A 21,331-nucleotide genomic window follows, 5' to 3' on the forward strand; every position below is an offset into this window, starting at 1 on the left:
GAAAAGGGTTGAGTTCAGAAATCAGCAATAAGTACACACTCCCAGCAAGACAGGGCCCACACTGAATAGGAAGTGCAGTGCATCCAGCAGGACTAAGATAGATGGAATCGGACGGAATAGTGGAGGAAGCAGAAAGAGAAGGGGCAGCAAGTTCCTAGCTTAGAAAGCATCACCCTGCACCCAGCCTCCGAAAAAAAAGTATGTGCACACACATACTTTTAGAAAATGAGTAGGATGGCAGAGACCACGCCTCTTCATGGCCAGTGAAGGAATTACGGAAGGGAAAGGCTGGAGGTAGAAGTTCTTCTAAACTGCGTTTGGTTTAGCAGTAGAGGAGGTATGACACTTAGGAAGGAGTTTGTCACTGTAGCAGGACAGGAGGAGACCTTGACCTGTGAAGCCTGAGAGGCCTTTCTCCTGTTCTGCAGAAATCACCTGCTGATAGCTGGTCTAAGAGCTCATCAGGCCCAGGTGCTCTCGCAAAGCCTTAACGAACTAATCCAATTATACAGAAAAGAAGAAAGCTTTCAAAGTATCTGTATTAAGCAGATACAGCTTTGTTTCCCAAACCTAACATTTATACAGACAAGTCTCACTGATGAACAAATGGAAAGAAACTCATAGTTTCAAATCGGAAGACTCACTATCAAGAAGCTCTCAATTTTTTCCTGACTTGATTTGTAAGTGTAGAGTGATATATTTTTAAAAATTTTTATTATTTTATTTTTTAAAATAAGTCTTTATTGTTTAGATTATTGTTCCTCTTTTTTCTCCTCATAACTCCCCTCCACCCGGTTCCCACCCCACCCCACGCCCTTACCCCCCCCCCCCATTGTCCTCGTCCATAGGTGTTCGATTTTTGTCCAGTCTCTTCCCGCAACCCCCCCCACACACCCCCTTCCCCCCGAGAATTGTCAGTTTACTCCCTTTCTATGCCCCTGATTCTATTATATTCACCAGTTTATTCTGTTCATCATATTTTTTATTCACTCGATTTTTAGATTTGTTCATAATTTTTATCTTTATCTTTTTTTTCTTCTTCCTCTTCTTAAAGAATACCCTTCAGCATTTCATATAATACTGGTTTGGCAGTGATGAACTCCTTTAGCTTGTTCTTATCTGTGAAGCTCTTTATCTGACATTCAATTCTAAATGATAGCTTTGCTGGGTTGAGTAATCTTGGTTGTAAGTTCTTGCTATTCATCACTTGGAATATTTCTGGCCACTCCCGTCTGGCCTGCATAGTTTCTGTTGAGAAATCAGCTGACAGTCATGTGGGTACTCCCTTGTAGGTAGCTGTTTTTCTCTTGCTGCTTTTAATATTCTCTCTTTGTCTTTTGCACTTGGCATTTTAATTATGATGTGTCTTGGTGTGGTCCTCTTTGGAGTCCTCTTCTTTGGGGTTCTCTGTGCTTCCTGGACTTATAAGTCTATTTCTTTCACCAGGTAGGGGAAGTTTTCTGTCATTATTTCTTCAAATAGGTTTTCAGTATCTTGCTCTCTTCTTCTGGCACCCCCATAATTTGGATATTGGTACGCTTGAAGTTGTCCCAGAGGTTCCTTACACTATCTTCATATTTTTGGATTCTTTTTTCTTTTCTGGTTGGGTGTTTTTGCTTCTTCGTATTTCAAATCTTTGACTTGATTCTTAGGATTCTCTCGTCTGTTGTTGGATCTCTGTATATTATTCTTTATTTGAGTCAGTGTATGTTTAATTTCTAAATGGTCCTTTTTCATATCCTCGAGGTTCTCACTAAATTTCTCGGAGGTTTCTAGAAGATTCTTGAGTAACCTTATAACCGTGGTTTTGAACTCGGTATCCAGTAGTTTGCTTTCCTCCATTTCTCTCATTTGTGACATGTTTCTTTGTCTCCGCATTTTGGCTGCTTCCCTGAGTTGACAGAGTGGCTTTGTGTGCTAGGTGTCCTATAAGGCCCAGTGGCTCAGCCTCCCCAGTCACTTGAGGTGGACGCTTTTGGTGCACCCCTTTGTGGGCTGTGTGCACAATCTTGTTGTAGTTAAGCCTTGCTGTTGGTATCACTGGGTGGAATTGACCTCCAGACCAATTGGCTGTGAGGACCAGTTGTGTCTACAATGGGAGAACTGCTGTGCTGGAAACACCCTTATGGGGCAGGACTTGCTTCAGTGGGGCTTTGGTGCTCAAGAGTCTGCCCCCTGAATGTGTCTCTTATGGATCTGAAAAATTGTAATCTGGTGTGGTCTCACTTTCACCACTGGGTGCACTGGCTCTTGGATCTCCAAGGAGGTGCAAAGTCAACCACTACCTGAAGCCACCCAGATCTTCAGATTCCTCCTCTTAGTTTGGGGTTTGGAGGTGCCCAGATGAGGCACAGCTGTGAAGCAATGCAGGCTGCTGACGAGCCTTAGGCCTTCTTTTGGAAGCTCTGGGGTTCTTTGATCCAGCTGCAGTTTGTTAAGTTAGGTTGCAAAAGGCCAGTCCATTCATATGCAAATGCCTCTGCGCACAGCTTGGGTGGGGTTGTAAATTGGGTGGGGCGTAGTCTCAGGGAATTACAGGGTGGTGCAAACAGCAATGGTTGCCCATTGGCCCTGCCCCGGATAGGTCCCTGGGTCTCTGTGTCCTGCAGCCCCGTGCAGGAACAATGAACGCTGCGACCACCTCTGAGAGAAAGCCGCCCTCGCGTTCCTGTCCCGATGCCAGACAGTCCAGTTTCTCCCCGTATGAGTCTGGGTCCCCAGAGTCTCACCCAGAACTGGAGTTCAGAGCAGTCGGGAGTTTGTATCTCCCTCCCGATTGAAAGAGACCACAGCGTACTCAGTTGCCAGCCCGTTTCCGCGTGCACCTCCATACCTTCCCTCTTCTGCACCTCTGCACCTCCTGCCAGTCTAGATGCGCTTTTCTCTTTCCTTCTTGTTGTAGAACTTCCACTCAGCCAGCCTTCCCGTGGTTCTGAATGATATCCGTTTTTTCTTTTAGTTGTAATTTTGATGTGGTGTGCGAGACAGCAAGTTCAGGTGTTTACCTATGCCGCCATCTTGGTTCCTCCCCTGTAGTGTGATATTTTAAAAAGACTCTATTAATTTGCTGTTATAACAAAATGCTATAGACTGGGTGACTTGAACAATAGCTTTTTATCTTCTCACGGTGCTGGAAGTGTGAAATCCTAGGTAAAGGTGTTGGCAGTTTTAGTTTCTTCTGAGACCTCTGTGGCTTGCCGGTGGCTGCCTTCTTGCTGTGTCCCCACATGGTTGTCCCTCATATGTGTGTATTGTCTGTGTCCTGGTTATCTTTTCGTATAAGGTCACCAGTCATATTGGATTAGGACCCTCCCAAATGACCCTATTTTTGACCTTTTTCACCTCTTTAAAGTCCCTATCTCCAAATACAGTCACATTCTGCAGTGCTGGGGGTAAGGACTTAAACATTTGAACTTTGAGGGGACACAATTCAGCCCATAACAAAAAACCAAGAGGTCTCTTTCTGCAAGTAGCCAAACAGATTCTAAGTTTATAGTGATAGGGGAGGAGGGAAGAAGAAAAAGAAAGAAAACTATGGAAAAGAAGAACAATAAGAGGAACCTACTGAATCCTACCTAATAAAATGGTAATATGTAAATTACCATCACTCCGCTACGCCCACGATTGGGCCAAAGGGAGGCGCAGGGGGCGGGACTTGGGGTGGCCAGGATAGCCGATTGGGCCGGCAGGACGCTGAGCTCGTGTCGCCAGTGGCGGCGGGAGCTCGGCGTCTGCGCCATGGCTGTGCTGCGGCACAGAAGGGGCCTCTGGGGCAGCGAGCTCACGTCTGCTGCGGACCATCAAAAGCATGGGAGCTGGGTGCCTGTCTGCTCCGGCACCAGGCCTTTCGGAGGCTTCTGAAAGGCCTGGTGCACCAGTGGACAGGCACCCAGCTCCACTGTGATCAAAAGCGAAAGCGTGTAGGGGACCCTTCACGTGCATGATTCAATCATGCACTGAGCCTCTAGTATTAAAATAAACTTTTAAAGATTCCATAATTTTAAAATGTGTAACTGATGTATGAACAAATATACTATGCAGACAGTTCAATGAAACAAATACTGTACAAGGTTCTCAAATTCTTGAGTTAATTTGTAAGTGTAACAATATAAGTTAAAAGAAATAAAACTTTCTCATTTCTAATGTTTTAAATTACGTTACACTAAATATTAGTTTTACTTTTTTCATTTGTGTTTACATTTATAAATGACGGGTTTTAATGTTTTGACAAAAAACACACACACACAAAACATTAAAGGCTATGGAACAATTGTAATTTTCCCCATTGTTTTGCAGGGTTTCAGTATGCACATCCATTTCTATAGTCCTGAATAAAGCAAGGACAGTCTCTCTCTCTGTATAATTTACATTTATATAAAGAGATACTAAAAGTTGGGACAAAGTCCAACAACCTAGTAGAGAAACAAGCAAAGTGTATAAACAGACAACGTTCATAATGGCTTATCCACACATTATTATGCAACTAAATAAAAGAAAGCTCATGTGCAGACTAGGGGTCCGGTGCACGGATGCATGCACTGGTGGGGTCCCTCAGCCTGGCGTGCCCCCTCACGCAATCTGGGACCCCTCAGGGGATGTCAGATCGCCGGTTTCCCCCGAGGGATGTAGTAGTGCGTGAAACGGCAGGCAGCTGGCCATGGTGCTGCTCCCGCTCATCCTTGCCCTGCTGCACCTGTCGCTGCCGCAGCAGCGGGAGAGGCTCGCACCCCTGCAGCTGCACTTGCCAGCTGTGAGCCCGGCAGTCAGCTGATTGGTGCTCCCACTGTGGGAGCGCACTGACCACCAGGGGGCAGCTCCTGCATTGAGCGTCTGTCCCGTGGTGGTCAGTGCACATCATAGCTACCGGCCAGTTGTCCAGTCGTCCGGTTGACCGGTCACTTTGGCTTTTATATATACAGATGAAAGACACCTTATATATGTGCAGTGAAAAAAGCAACTGCAGATGATGTATCTGTTGTATGAAAATTTGAATGTATGTTTTATTTGATACCTTTTGTGTAACAAAAAGGAATGTATGTTCATGTTTGTTTTTACATAAATTAACAAGAATAGTACATGAGAAACCAATAAATGATTATCTATTTTAGGAGTGGAATGAGAGCTCTCAAAATATGCTTGTCAAATATTGTTTTGAGTTTGAGCCATGTGAATGAACATATTATATATAAAATAAATTTCTTTAATCCTTACCCAAGGATATTTTTCCCATTAATTTTTAGAGAGAGTGGAAGAGAGAGGGAAAGACAGAGAGAAATATTGATGAGAGAAATACATTGATTGGTTGCCTCCTGCACGCTTCCTGACCAAGGCCTGGCTGGGGAGGAGCCTGCAACTGAAGTATGTGCCCTTGACTAGAATCGAACCTGCAACCCTTTGGTTTGTAGGCCGACACTCTATCCACTGAGCCAAACTGGTTAACGCTTATATATAAAATTTTATAAAAATAAGTAGGTGCTTAAACAAGGAGAAATTTGCAGTAAAAAAGCAAGAAGATGAAGACAAATATGGACATCCTCAAAAGCAAATCAGTGTTTTGAAATTGTTTTAGAATATAATTTATTTTAGATGAGTTGCATCAACAATGTTGTCTAGTTTTATTTCAACTAAATCTATCTGAAAATTAAATAACATTTACATTTTTTCATTTTAGTATTAACAGTACCAGCAACGGACATTGCTGAAGAAACTGTTATAAGTGAAGAACCACCAGCTAAGAGACAATGTATCGAAATAATTGAAAACCGGGTGGAATCTGCAGAAATAGAAGTAAGGAGTCTTTTACCCGGTGTGTTTTGCTGCAGTCATCCGAAATAAATTCAATTTGCTTTTTTTTTTTTTGTCTTTTATATTTATTACTGATAGTATTATTTTGTTTAATTTTTGCTTTATACATATAGCAAGCCCTCAATAAATAAATATTGAATGAATGAATGAATGAGTGAAGAATTTGTTTGTAATGAAGTGTGTCATCCTGGTAACATTGGAATGTCTTTGGTTCTTGCACGCCATCCTTCATTTTCCGTTAAATTTACATACATCATTCTCATAAGTCACTAAAGAAAATATCACTGTATATTGACTAAAACTGTTTTTTCTTTCAAAAGCGAAGTGCGAATGCCTATTTAGGCTGGAAGGCTCCTCTTAAAGAAGGTTGATACTTGTCAACTGGGTTTATTATAAAGCTGTAGTTAACTGCTTATTTTACTTAATAAGTCCTTTAGGAAAATTAAATTTAGACTAGCTCTTGACAGGATTCAACTTTTTTTACCCTCTCCCAAACTAGATTATAAATGTAAACCATTGTGTAAGTATAACTCAACCTTAGTTACCTTGCAGGTTTTTTTCTCACGTGACTATAGATAAAATTATGTACCCCAACTTGGATATTAGCTTATATCAAATGACAATATATTTATTCAAAAAGTTATTTTGGAGTTTTTATGAGAATTAAAAAAATTACTCATTATACACAAATTCATAATTTCTGATATATGTGAATAGTATATGTTGGTGAATATTTAAGGTTCTTTGTAAGAGAAAAGAGAGGATTGAAAAAAACAGTCACTAGAAGGCAACATAATCCTGATTGAGGACAATTAGAAAATATCCTTTGCCCAAGTTCATTTAAATGTAAGACTGGCATATTGTTGGCCACAATCACAAAGAATTTTTGAGGTGAAAATATTACCTGGTTCATCTTGTAACCAGAATATTTGGTAAAATTATCTCTTTAGTTATTGAGGGTGAACTGTTTTATTTCTTCAAAATTTAAAGTGATATTCAGTACATTGAAGTTCTTACAAACTAGCAATTTATTCTATTGAATGGTATCATATACTTATTATTTAGTAATCTTTTAAATATCTTTTTCTGGTATGTCAGATCTTTTCTGGCACATAAGATAAAAAATATATACAGGTGTCTCCCTAAAATGTACATACTTTGAATTATTATAAAGGCAATATTTATTAAAATACATTTCATTTTCAAAATGTAATAGAAATCAGCTATTGAAGTGTATATACAGTTTTGGGGACACCCTGTGTATGTATGTATGTATGTATGTATGTATGTATGTATATATATGTATGCATATATATATATATATATATTTTAAAGGGTGATTTATTTTTTTATTTAAAGAATAGTTTGTTAATTTTTAGAGAGAGAGGAAGGGAGAGGGAGAGAGAGAAATTTTGATGTGAGAGTGCAACATTGATCGGATACCTCCTGCATACCCCCACCAGGGATTGAGCCCGCAACCCAGGCATGTGCTCTTGACCGGGAATGGAACCGGCAACCTCCTGGTGCACCAGATGATGCCCAACCAACTGAACCACACTGGCCAGGGCAAGGTGAAAAATATTTTGTCATGTACTTTGCTTTAACTATTTAATAAAAATTATTTTTAAAGTTCTTGAAATTAAAAAAAAAAATCTTCACCTGAGGATATGTTTATTGATTTTAGAGAGAGGAAGGGGGGAGGAGATAGAGACAAAGAGAGTGAGAGAGAGAGAAGCATTGATGTGTGAGAGAAACATTGATTAGTTGCCTCCCATATGGGCCCCAATCCCGACTGGGGACCAAACCTGCAACCTAGGTATGCCCTGGCTGGGAATCAAATCCTCAACCTTTAGGTGTACGGGACGACACTCCAACCAACTGAGGCACCTGGCCAGGGCATTACTTGAAATTTTATTAAACACAAACTTATTGAATTCAATCAGTTATATTTTTAAATAATCGAATGTGCATCCTGTAGCTTTATTTATCTAATGTGAGAATTGCTGTTTTCTCAAAGTTCCACCTGATTCCTCTCTTATAGTCTTTCAGAGACCAAGAGGAAATAATGGTAAATAACAGGAAAGTATGAATTGAGACATATAAATTAACTAGAACCATGGAGATACACCTTCAGGGGATAGAGTTTTAATTTGGTATAAAGAAGAGTGTTTGTTTTGTTTTTAGTAAGTAGAGCTTTCTGGTGGTGGAAATTGTGTTCTCCATCCACAGAAATGTTCAAGCCAAGGTTGCATGATGTGTTAGAACTATTATAGAGAGACCTTGAAGCATGCTGTAAGTTTAGATGGTAGAGGTGGGCTGGAGGATAGAATGAGGAGACCTCTAGTGTTTTCATCAGATCAGGTAATCTTTTCCTTATAACACATGAAGTAGTTTTTTGAAGTTATTTTCTTAGATAATCAATAGAATTGTCTTGGGGCAGATTTTATATATATATATATATATATATATATATATATATATATATATATATATATACACACACACACACACACACACACACACACACACACACTCTTAAGTGACAGTTTGGCCATTCTCACAAAAGTCTCTCTAAGGCAGTGGTCTCACCTGGGGCAGTTTTGATGCCGGGGACATTTGGCAATGTCTGGAGACATTTTGGGTTATCACAATTAGGGGCGTAACATTGACATTGGGGTAGAAACCAGGGGGATGCTGCTAAACATCCTACAATGATGCACAGGACAGAGACTGCTGTAAAGGAATTAAACTAACTCGTTATATAGAATCTCACATGTTTGGGTTTCTCTGTGTGTGTGTATCCACAACTACCAGAGTGACTGTCTATAAAGAAAGTGTTAATATATACAGGCTATCTCCCCTCCCCCCCCCAAATATATACATTTTAGCAGCTGATAGCTCAATTTTGAAAATGAAATATATTTTAATAAACACTGCCTTTATAATTATTCAAAATGTGTGTATACATTTTTTGGGGACACCCTATATTTACAATTTCCCAGTTAACATAAGAGAGATTTATCAATAATCTCCAGAAAAATTAGTTCAAATTGTAGAAAATTTATTGTAAATGTGGCTTTCAACATCTGCATTATAGCAATATAGGAAATAAAATGGATTTATTTTTTCAGAGGGAGGTATGAATAAAACCAACTTGCAATAATGTATATCATTTTATCACCCCTTGATATTACTGTACAGTATATTTTTGGAAGAAGTGTGCTGTTTTTGCATTTCTTCCATAAATAAACACTAGCCTAATCTGAATTGAAGTTCAAACTGTTCTTTGTACATGTGGGAGAGAGGAGATGTAATTAGTACATTAGGAGTAACAGATTTTTTCTTATTATATCTTTACCTCTTTTTTTGCTGTCGAGATTAAAGATGAATATGTTTATTAGCAAGTTTTGTTTATTTCTAATGAATAATTTATATCTTTTAACCAGTGATAAATTGGGATCCTAAGTGTTCTTTAAATTGGGATCCTTAGTGTTCTTTAAAAAATTAATTTCTATAAACTTTACAAAATGTTTCATTTGATACAGTTTTTAAAATTTGCTTTCCTTTTATTAATGATGAACCTTTTGATCTTCCAAAGTTTAAAATTTTTTATAGTCATATCCCTTTTATTTGTTAAAATATATCTTTATTGATTTCAGAGAGAAAGGGAGAGGGAGAGAAAGAACCGTCAGTGATGAGAGAGAATCATTGATTAGCTGCCTCCTGCACACCCCCCACTGGGGATCGAGCTCGAAACCCTGGGCATGTACCCTTGACCGGGAATCTAACTGTGCCCTCCTGGTTCATAGGTCGACGCTCAATCACTGAGCCACTGTGGCTGGGCAGTTATATTCCTTTTTATTAATTTTTTTTTTAGCGCTGGAGTAGTTTTTTTGTAAAGGGCCAGTTAGCTAATAATTTCGGCTTTCTAGGCTATATAGTCTGTGTTTTGCTACTTAGTTCTGCCATTGTGGCAGGTTAGCAACCACAGACAATTTGGAAATGAATAGGTATGGCTGTATTTCAGTAAAACTTTATTTATAAAACCAGGTTTATATTTGGTTTATGGCAGTTAGAAAATTGATGCTTACACACAAATAAATGGATAGCTCATACACCCTGTCCAGTTTCCATGTTAAAAAACAAAACTAAACAAAACATTTAATAATTTAAGAATATGGGTCTGGAATCAGATTTAGATTTGAATTATACTCTATAATTCTCTGTGTGATATTGGTCAAGTTAATTTAACCTTTCAAGGCTTGGCTTCCCCACCACTAAAAAGGGGAAAATAATAGCACCTCCATTATCAGATTGTGTAAGGTTTAAAGGAGAGTACATGTGAAGGACTAGTACAATGGTAGGCATATAGTAAGTGCTCAGTAAAAGATAATTGCTACTAGCTGAAGCAGAATTCAAGAATCTTCTTTTTTTTAAGTATATTTCATTGATTTTTTACAGAGAGGGAGGGAGAGGGATAGAGAGCTAGAAACATCGATGAGAGAGAAACATCGACCAGCTGCCTCCTGCACACCCCCTACCGGGGATGTGCCCGCAACCAATGTACATGCCCTTGACCCGAATCGAACCTGGGACCTTTCAGTCCGCAGGCTGACGCTCTATCCACTGAGCCAAACCGGTTTCGGCAGAATTCAAGAATCTTGTTTGAAAATGAAAAAGCAAACTTAAGTCTTTCCTCACTCTGTTGTTCCATTGCCTAATGCAATAGTAATATATGGCTTTTGTTTAGAATTGTGTAAGACAAATACTTTCTTTTTTTGCTACCAAATCTTAACAGATTTTATTTTTTTGGAATTTTTCAATGTTAGACAGTTAAAGGGAAAATACTTTAGTATTAATATTAGTACTAATTATTAGTACTAATATATTAGTATGTTTATTGAAAAATGTCAAAATTCTTTTTATTGTGGTTTTATTGCAAAACATCAAAGCCATTGGATTGGCATTTCTATTTAAATATAAATCTCAAATGTGAATCTGCTTCACTATTTATATGCAAAACAAAATTACTGTTTGCATTAAGAAAGTATCTTACATGTAAATACGTTCAGTAAATGAACAAATGAATTTGGAAACAGGATCTTTTGAGTAAAATAAGAAATAATATTTTCCACTTTTTAGAGATTTGTATTTGTTTTGAAAAGTGAGATGGCAAAAAGATTCTTTCCCCAAATACCTATATTTCTGAGAAGTAAAAAATGAAAGCACAAACAAACTTTAATAATGTTAACTATGCTTTTAATTTATATTAAGATACATTCTGCTAGTTGAAAAAAATATAAAATAAGGAAAATAGGACTAAACTGTATTCACTGTTAGACTATTTATCTCACTCAGTTTGCTTTTATCCTTTGAAATACTTGTGACTCCCTTGCTGTTTCTAAATGTTAATAAATAGCTACCATAAAAGATACCTTAGAGTATCGGTTTTAATTTTTCCTACCAAATCAGGGCAAATTACTTTTATCCATATTCAAAACTTTGGCTACCAAAGGATCTTATTTCTTAACACAAGTGAAATTTGATAACACGTACGAATAGCTGTAAGTGTTCCTGCTAGTTGGTGAGGGTCTAGCTCCTGGGGAAACAGCCCCATCTCCCCCTTTCCCATTGTTGTGCTCAGTCTTCCATGGTTCACTGCCAGGGCACTGGCGTTGATTGTTTACATGAGGCTCATTTTTTGGGTGTTCTTTCTGACTTGTTCCTACTCTGTTATCTTGCCTGTGGTAAGGAGTGGGTAAGAAAAGGGTAGCAAAGTAGGGCTTGGGAATTTCTTGAATTGCAGATGAAGGGCACATCTTTCTTCTACTTGTACATTTTGTGTAATTGGAAGATTTGAATACTACTTGCGTAGTCAACCACTTCCACATTTGATGAACCCATGGGAAAAATAAATGTTAGATGTCACTTTATTCCCAGTGTAGGGAAGGGAATGGGATTTACAGGAAGGCAGAAGTAGTAACTATGCTCCCCCTTGTGGACCATGTGAATAATGAAGAAGAGGGAATTTTTGGTTTCACACTGGATAAGGGTCAAGGCAGTGGATGAGACTCACACTGCCCTTTTCCCCAGCAAGATGCTGACCCCTTGCCTTCAGTTTCCTCTGGTCAAGTGTCTTGTCCAGTGTGAGTGTGGCCTTTCTTATGATTAATAGTCTTACCCTCAGCCCCCACCACACTAATAGATCCTGGGCCTCTGTAAGTTGTTTGAGCTTGGGTGTGTGCAGGGTGAGCTTTTGTTCTTGTGCTTACTAGAGGTATGGGACAAGAACCTGTGAAATGTTTTCCCGTGGGCAGCTGAATAGAGGCAGAGTGAGGAGGAGGACCAGATTTGTTTCAACTCTCAATTTATTGAGAAATTCAGTACATATATTTTATACCTGAATAATTCACTAGTCACAATAGAGAAATTAGTACTTTATTGATTTGTAAAATGATATAATTTAGGACACTAATTTAGACCAGCACTCGTCATTTTAGAGATGAGGAATCTTGCTCGCTATCGTTGAGAAAGATAGTTTTATAAGCAGTAATATCAGAATCTCACAAACCTGACTCCTTACCATGTTACCATGAGAAAGCCACATCATCTCCGAGTATCATTTTCCTCATCTGTAAAATGGGCATAATATCTGTCTTAGAGGCTTGTCCTTGGAAATCACCTTGTTTTGTCATATAATGAGTGCTCAATAAATACTGTTTTTAAGTATTATCTTTATTTTTTTTTTTAAAATATTATCTTTAGATAAAAATGCAGATAAAGATATGGAGAGCTATGATGGTATATTTCCTTCTTAAAGTTCTTCACTAGTTTTTGTAGTACATATGAGAGAACAGGTACCTATTTGGGTTCATTATATTAGTCTTATATCTAATTAGGGAATAATTTCCTTGAGATTAAAAAAAACAACAGCAACTGCAATCTGTATCTCACAGTGTGGAGCACAAAATCGGGGGCTTTAATTATTAGTGAATTGGTTGAAAAGGCAACTTGTCTAGGAAATATCAATAGGTAACTATTTTTAGCTACTATTTTTTTGTTAAAGGATGCATGCTTGTAGATGTTAATAATGTATTTATGCAAAAATTGAAAAAACAACAACTTTTTTTTTGCTTAATTAGGAGAGAGAAGCTCTTCAGAAACAGCTGGATGAAGCAAACCGAGAGGCCCAAAAATATCGACAGCAGCTTCTAAAGAAAGAACAGGAAGCAGAAGCCTACAGACAGAAATTAGAAGCAATGACTCGTCTTCAGACTAATAAAGAAGCTGTTTAGTTGAAATGAACATGTAGTTTGAGTTACTTTTGGTCAAGAAAGAATACAGTCTTGAACTGTACACAGTAAGGTGCAGTCACGGAAAGACAGGAGGCTAGAAGAGACTACAGATTGATAATTGGACTATAAAGCCATGTGGTCTGAATCCTTGTAACATAAAACTTTTGAAGTTGTCAAATGTATTTAAAACTGAATTCTGTAAATAGTTTTTGTTTTTTTTTACAGTTCTAAATGAGTTGATAAAGATTGTTGAAGAGATCCAAAAACACAATAAGCCACTGTTTTTGTGAATTCTTTTTGATTTTAGTACGAACGAACCTTAATTTCTCAGAAACAGAACAGTTTTAAGGGTGATCGTTGATTAGACCAAATGTGTCATAATTATGTGGTGGACTGATACTGGAATTGCTCCTGTAGGTTAAAGCTTCTGTATGAAGAGATTTCTCCCAGGAAATGTTTGTACAGCTTTAAGTTGTCTCAGATTCTCTGAAAACATTTTTTAGAAAACAAATTTTTATATTTGTTCAACTTCAGCTATACCCAAGTAGATTTACATGTATATGAAGCAAATATTTTTTAAACTTTGTGTTTGTACATATTCTGCATGTTTTATAATTTCAAAATGTATCACTTGTATAGGTATTTTCCCCACAAAGATGATGAAAGTTATTAGGGGAAAACCCTCCTTTTATTCTGTAGGTCATCTTAGCTAAGTAAACTAGCAGCTGGTTTTATTGGAATGATAGTGTTCTTGGAAGGAGCAGCTTACAAGATAACTTGAATTTGCAAACTACAAAATCTATGCTTTTTTGAAAATTTCATAGTGGGGACGTGAAACTGTATTCTGTGCCTTCCATCATGATTTCCACATGAAAGCACTTTAAGGCAGTATGTTTTAAGATAATGTTTTTGGAAAACTCAAAGCATATGGGTTTCTGAAATATTTCATGGACTCATTCCCCTCCCTTCCCCAGGAAATTATTCTTATGGAAAAAAATGCTTTTGTATGTAGAACAAGAACTTTTTGTACCACAGTGATGCTATAGAGATGTCTACCATAACTTTTACTTTTCCCTGTGAAAGCTGTATGTCTGTGCTGCGACCGCTCTCATCACAATATTGTCGAATTCCACAATGTATGAACATTACATTCTGACATACTGTTCATTCTTTTTTTGTAAAATGTAACTTCATACAGTTTTTCTTGCTTTATTTCTTGCATTAATGTTTTATTGCTTTATGAAAATGTTTAACCCTAAGGCCCTTCTAGATGATCTATACTGTAAAAAGAAGCAATTACCCTTAAGAAGCAATTACTCTGGCCTACTTTTCTATTTTACAATTAAATATCTTTTCCACATATATTCAGTGTAGACTTATATTTTGACCACATTTTGTTCACACGTTATAATTTTTGTTCTGTGTATTAAAGCCATATTCTGCCACATGAAAATATGTATTCTTCACACTGTCTTGAAAGTCTGTGAGGTAGCTCCTTGGGAATTTGTTAATTCTCTTACTGCAGTTATCATTTCAGTAGGTAATATAGTAAAATGATCTGTGACCTATCAGCTTGATAGTTGTTACTTGGAAACTGTTATAAAGGTTCTAGGACAAATTTAAAAACTAAGAAAGAGAAAAAACCATTTTTTTTTCAGTTTTCCACTAAATTTGACATAAATTTTATTTTTTAAAAACATCTTTATTGTTGAAAGTATTACATATGGCCTCTTTTTTCTCCCATTGACCCCTTATAGCCCACTCCTGCCTCCTGCCCAGGCCTCCACCACCCTATTGTCTGTGTCCATGGGTTATGCATATACGCATACAAGTTCTTTGGATCTCTTCCCACCCATCCACCCTCCCCCACCTTCCCTCTGACATTCGACAGCCTGTTCCATGCTTTTATGTCTCTGGATCTATTTTGTTTAACAGTTTATTTATTTATTTTTCCATTAGATTCCACATAGGAGTGAGATCATGTGATACTTGTCTTTCTCTGACTGGCTTATTTCGCTTAGCATAATACTCTCCAGGTCCCTCCAATGCTGTCTCAAAGGGTAAGAGATCCTTTTTTATTGCTGCATAGTATTCCATGGTGTAAATGTACCACAGCTTTTTTACCCACTCATCTACTGATGGGCACTTGAGCTGTTTCCCGATCCTAGCTATTGTAAATTGTGCTGCTATGAACATAGGGGTGCATACATTCTTTCTGATTGGTGCTTCAGGTTTCTTAGAATATATTCCTAGAAGTGGGATCACGGTCAAATGGCAGTTCCGTATTTATTTAATGTTTTGAGGGAACGCCATACGGTTTTTCATGATGACTGCACCAGTCTGCACTCCCACCAGCAGTGTACTAACATTCCCTTTTCTCCACATCCTCGCCAGCACTTGTCATTTGTTGATTTGTTGATGGTAGCCATTCTGACAGGTGTGAGATGGTACCTCATTGTCGTTTTGATTTTCATCTCTGATGATTAGTGACTTGGAGCATTTTTTCATGTCTCTTGGCCATTTGTATGTCCTTTTTGGAGAAGTGCCTTTTAATTGGATTGTTTGTCTTCCTTTTGTTAGGTTGTATGAGTTCCTTATATATTTTAGATATTAACCCTTTATCAGATGTATCATTGCCATACAATAGGCTCCCTTTTAATTTTGTTGATGGTTTCTTTTGCTGTGCAGAAGCTTTTCATTTTGATATAGTCCCATTTATTTTCTCCTTAGTTTCCTTTGCCCTACGAGGTGTATCTGTAAACATATTGCTATGAGAAATGTCTGTGATTTTGCTGCCTATGGTGTCTTCTAGGATTTTTATGGTTTCACGACTTACATTTAAGTTCTTTATCCATTTTGAGTTTATTTTTGTGTATGGTGTAAGTTTTTGGTCTAGTTTCATTTTTTTTTTTTATGTAACTGTCCAATTTTCCCACCACCATTTATTGAAGAGATTGTCTTGACTCCATTGTATTCTTTTGCCTCCTTTTCAAATATTGAGTGTAGTGGCTTGGGTCAATTTCTGAGGTCTCTGTTCTGTTCCATTGATCTTTATTTCTGTTCTTATACCAGTACAGGCTGTTTTGATTACATTGGCTTTGTAGTATAACTTGATATCTGGTATTGTGATCCCTCCAACGTTGTTCTTTCTTTTTTTTAAAAATTTCTTTATTGATTAAGGTATCACATATTTGTCCTCATCCCCCCATTCCCATCCCACACCCCTACCCACGGATGCCCCCACCCTCCTGTTGTCAACGTTGTTCTTTCTTAAGATTGCTGCCGCTATTTGGAATTTTTTTTGGTTCCATATAAATTTTTGGAGTATTTTTTTTCTAGATCTGTGAACTATGCCATTGGTAATTTAATAGGGATTGCATTGAATCTATAGATTGCTTTGGGTAGTATGGCTATTTTAATGATGTTAATGCTACCAATTCATGAACATAGTATTTTCTTCCACTTGTTTATATCTTCCTCTACCTCTTTTTTCAGTGTCCTGTAGTTTTCTGAGTACAGGTCTTTTACCTACTTAGTTGAGTTTATTCCTAGGTATCTTTTTTTATTTTTTTGGGGTAATGAAACATTGACAAGTTCTTTATGGTATTTATTTTCATTTTTTTGTTAATTCTCACCTGATGATATTTTCCCATAGGTTTTTTATTTCATTTTTAAAGGGCATTTTTAGAAAGCATCCTATATAATAAAAGCGTAATAATGCTAAGTGCCTGACAGATTGGTCGACCAGTCGCTATGACACACACTCACCACCAGGGGGCATACACTCTGACCGGTAGGTTAGCTTGCTGCTGGGGTCCGGCCAATCGGGACTGGGCGAGAGGGCTGGACACCGTGGAGCCCTCCCGCAGTCCCTCCTGGCCAGCCTGCCCCCATGGCCCGGATCCAGACTGGGTGAGACTGGAGGGACCCCATGTATTCTTATACAAAGAAGAAACACATAAACAGAGTACACAAATTACCAGCGAGGTAGACCCTAGCCCTTCTCTCCACTCTGGGAAAACAGATCAGCAGAGAAACAATGATTCCATCTTGTTAATTGTTTCCATCTACACAGACAGTGTTTTTAAGCAGCATTTCTACTCCTTTGCTAGTGCTTTTTTTTTTTTTCCTCTCCAATGTGGGAATCAGGCTTTTCAGTCCAGCTTTGACTTTGCTTGCAATTTCTTGATCAGAACTCTGGAAAAGGCTAGAAAGAATGATGGCACCTCGATTTACACTGGCCCAGGACTTCAGGTTCTTCATACCGACATGCTCTACAAGTGTTTTTGCAAAACAACCATCTCTTCCGTTTTCTTTTGTCTTTTTATCTTGCTCTATTAACCACTTCAAAACAAGATGTCCTGCAGGGTGAGGCTCCCCATCCTTGCGTCCAGGACACAGTTCTGCTGCTGCCACGCTGGCGATGGCATTCATGGCAGGTTGAGTGTCTCCAATGGCAGTTCCCAGAATGCAAGACACCAACACACAGGCAGACTTACCTAGCACCGTTTCTTGGGTGTGATCTTGCAGGTAGCTTAACAAAGCTGGGGAGATGGATTCTAAGAGCTCTCGGCGACGGATCTCTGTTACCTTTTTTACTGTGTGCGTTTCCATTTCCTTTCTGCAGAACTTCAATGATTTCTTGTACTGTATGTGCAGGATCTTGGGGGGCTTAGTAGGTACAACAGGGCCTTCCTTCCATATTTGTCATTTAATATGTTAGACAAGGAACTAATAATTTCAGATATAATTATCTGCTTCACAATCAAATGCCCCCAGTAAAACCAAATGGGCGTATTGGCCATTAGCCACCTTTTCAACGTAAGTCTTCATTGCTTTCACAGTCACTTTCCTGACCTTGGGTGTGCCGTGCATGGCCACGCTGGCAACATCATGTGTGTGCGCCAGGTATACCACCACTTCACAGATGGCTTCGACCATTTCTGATCTTAGCTTTGGGGGCGCATAGGTTAAAAAGTCCAAGAATACTTTATGCACCAATGAGTGCTTCATCACAGCTTCCTCCTGGGCCATTGGAGTTAGAATGTGTTTCATTTCATTCATGGTAAGTTCTAGTGTTTCTGGCTGTACCTCTAACACTTTGTCCAGAGTTGGGTGATCTGCTGACTTGTAAAGTTGAAATGTATTCCCATAGAGTGCTCTGTCAACATGTTTCTCTGCTCTAAAATGGCTTTGTCATTGTATGGTACACCACGACGGCTGAGGCTTCCGCGTGTCAGAGCATCTTCCTCACATGGCCTTCAAAACTTCAGATTATCTCCACATTCTGCGGTTTACCCCCATACATGGGAAATTTCTTAACAGTATTTCTGGATATATTTAGCTTTACTTAATTTAACCAAGTTATCTCGCATTTCTTCAAAAGCCTGTTTTCACTGTTCTTCATTGCCAAACTGAATGTAACACTGCATCACACGAGTTGAATCATGTGCAAATGTGCAATAGTTTTAATATTTCCTTGAATCAACTTCTGCAAATCACTCATTAACTTCACTCTTTTTTCTTTGTCACAGTTTTCTCACGATCTCCCAAATCTGCTTTGCCTGAACGACAATGTCATAGTTGGTACTATCCCTGAGTCATCCCATTTGGGTTTCTTGGCTGCTGATTCATCACTTTTACTGTCCAGCTGGAGTTCTCTCTTCTTGTTGAATTTATTTGCCTGCTGGAATTTGTTCTTTGGTATTTTATCCCCTTGTTGCTTATTCTTGAACTGCTTCACACCTTTTCCCCCTGGTTTTGTGGCACTTTTCTGGAAGTTCTTAGATGTGATTTTAGGTCCACCTTCCTTAACAATTTTTCTTTGGAGTGTCTTTGAAAAACCAGAATCATTGTTTTTATAAAATCTGCTTTGTTTTTTTCTTATGACATCTTTGTACCTTTTTCTGTGAATTTTTGTTTTGCTTTGACTTCCATTATGGCAACTCGCACATGTGTGGCTGCCACAGGGCTCGCTGCTGCTTCCTCTTTCCATAGATTTTTATAGAGAGAGTGGAAAGGAGGGGGAGAGACAGAGAGAAACATTGATGTAAGAGATTGGTTGCCTCCTGCACACGCCTACCAGGGCTGGGAATTAGTACATGTCTCTTCCTGGAATCAAACGCAGGACCCTTCAGTCGGCTGGCAGATGCTCTATCCACTGAGCCAAACCAGCCAGGGCTATTACTAGGTATCTTAAATTTTTTGTTGCTATGGTAATGGAATTGTTTGTTTAGTTTCTCTGTCTGAGACTTCATTATTAGTGTATAAAAATGCCTTGACATAAATTTTAAATCATCTAAAACTACATTTTACAAATGCCAGGTCATATTTTCAGTAGCATGAAGCTACTTTTGCTATGTCTGCTTTTCATTACTTTAGTGCATGCATGGACCTATGTCAGGTGGGGGCCCTGACATGCGGTGTTGAAGTGGAGAAGGGCCCGTGTGTTCATCCCAGAGCACAGCCATGGTACAGTCTTGCCTCCAGACTAAGCTTGGCCCTGAAGAGCCTTGAGACTGTTGGAAACAAGCTTCTGAAAGCTCATTTATTTCTAGTTTTCTGTTCTGCTAGAGACTAACCTGGTGCAAGAAAGCATTTTGATCTGTTATATCATGGCATAGATGGGAGAAAATAATTAGCACTTAAAAGGAGGAAGTCTATGGTAGTATCAGATGAATATTCAGATGTCTTTGGGGGACGTTCACTTCTTTCAGATCTGATTGTTATGTAGGACTCGTATCAATCCTCAATCATCTACACCTGATTCACTGTTCTATGAAATCATTGAGACAAGAATTTATAACTAAAGCAATGGGTTGCCTTTTTCTCTTTTTAGCTTCTGTTTTCAGTGGGCTGGAAAAGCTTCCCATTCTAATCATTCTCAATGGTGGTCCGAGCAGAGGATTCCAAGAATGTACAAAATAAAATAATATAAAAGTTTTCAGAAATCTGCACTTAATGTGTTTCCATGATGTAAGGATGGATTTGCCACTTTGATGGTTAGTTACTTCCTTTTATGTGTGAACAGACATCTTCCAGAGCAGCTTCAGGCCTAATGAAGTAATTCCTTGTAATTAATTATTTCTTTTCTATACATCTAGAATAATATTGGTTATGTACTGTCTTAGACACTGAACTCATTAGATGTCTTGTTGCCTTATTTCTTGGTTCAGATTTAACACTTCCCTATGGGACTCTAGGATTCCAAATTTGAAGTTGAGTCTGATGCTTTGGGAAATCTTCATCTGATGAGAGTGGTATCTGCAGGGATACCACTTAGTTGTGCTTCTCAACTAATTTTCATTTATTGTTATTTTAATTATATCTGAATTACTTCTCCAAAGGACTTGGGGATGTAATTTTTTTCATTGGCCTTTAGGGATTATTTTCGTATGTCAATCTCTTATGATATGAATGGCAAAGTATTCTACTTCACTCTGTCACTGGGTTGCTCTATTTGTTCATTGCAGTGGAGTGTTGGGAGTTGGGGAGCTTTCTTCTGTGGCATTCAAAAAGAGCAAAGTTAAAGAGATAAGGGAATGTATGTGAAATCCCATGTAATTTGGATGATGCTTGTTTATAACAAAAAGATCTGTATACCAATATATTTATCCAAAACATATTGCTAATGAAAATGTATGCCAATATGTGTTTCTTCAATATGATAATTTCTGAAATTACTTACCCAACATTAGAAGAAACACTTGCCCATAACAGGAATTGATAAGTTGATAGACACATTCATAGATGCTTTTTCTGATATGACTGATTTTTTTCTGCATTACTCTATACAAAGTTTCTTCCAGATAAAATCAATGAAGTTTCTTTATGCTTTAATACCTGGAAGACCTTGAGAATGGACTCAAAATATACCAAGAAGAAAAACCTTTTCAGATAAAAACACAATATTGTTGATGGAACTTTATGTCCATATGGATAGGTTCCCAAGGCATTAGCACTCAGGCTTATATAGCAAATAGGAAAAAAATCTCTTCTATTCACCTGGCTTCTGTTGAACAAATAACTCCTTCCATCATATCAGGTCTACTTAGGAATGAACTAACTAATGTATTTGTTGATTCATTAAGTACTATTTACTATACTTGGATTTCATTATAGATAACTGGCATATTGTAGTTTTGAATGATGTTTGCTATTTGCTTTCTCCATGTTATGAGAACATCTCAATGCACATGGGTTCAGTTTGACGTAAGCTCTCCGAATCCATT

At 38.2% G+C, this 21,331-nt stretch overlaps 1 protein-coding gene and 1 pseudogene across 17 annotated transcripts in view; one reads left to right on the top strand and one right to left on the bottom strand.

Moving 5' to 3' along the window:
- GABPB1 (GA binding protein transcription factor subunit beta 1) overlaps nucleotides 1-14,462 on the top strand; it is a 56,716-nt gene extending 42,254 nt beyond the window's left edge. For 9 of the 17 annotated variants that reach the window (XM_028147709.2, XM_028147708.2, XM_054716242.1 and 6 more), the window contains 3 exons: nucleotides 5,672-5,787; nucleotides 7,269-7,376; nucleotides 12,948-14,462. In XM_028147709.2, the coding sequence (XP_028003510.1) occupies nucleotides 5,672-5,787; nucleotides 7,269-7,376; nucleotides 12,948-13,100 (377 nt within the window). In that variant the 3' untranslated portion in view covers nucleotides 13,101-14,462. Of the gene's footprint in view, nucleotides 1-5,671; nucleotides 5,807-6,125; nucleotides 6,194-7,268; nucleotides 7,377-12,947 lie in introns of those variants that run through there. The other 8 variants (XM_008143136.3, XM_054716244.1, XM_008143137.3 and 5 more) reach the window with 4 other exon arrangements.
- A 2,691-nt stretch (nucleotides 14,463-17,153) lies between these two features.
- LOC103287553 (pumilio homolog 3-like) lies at nucleotides 17,154-19,043 on the bottom strand (annotated as a pseudogene).
- Between the last annotated feature and the right edge of the window lie 2,288 nt (nucleotides 19,044-21,331).

Source organism: Eptesicus fuscus, chromosome 5, assembly GCF_027574615.1.
Source record: "Eptesicus fuscus isolate TK198812 chromosome 5, DD_ASM_mEF_20220401, whole genome shotgun sequence".
Classification (NCBI taxonomy): Eukaryota; Metazoa; Chordata; class Mammalia; order Chiroptera; family Vespertilionidae; genus Eptesicus; species Eptesicus fuscus.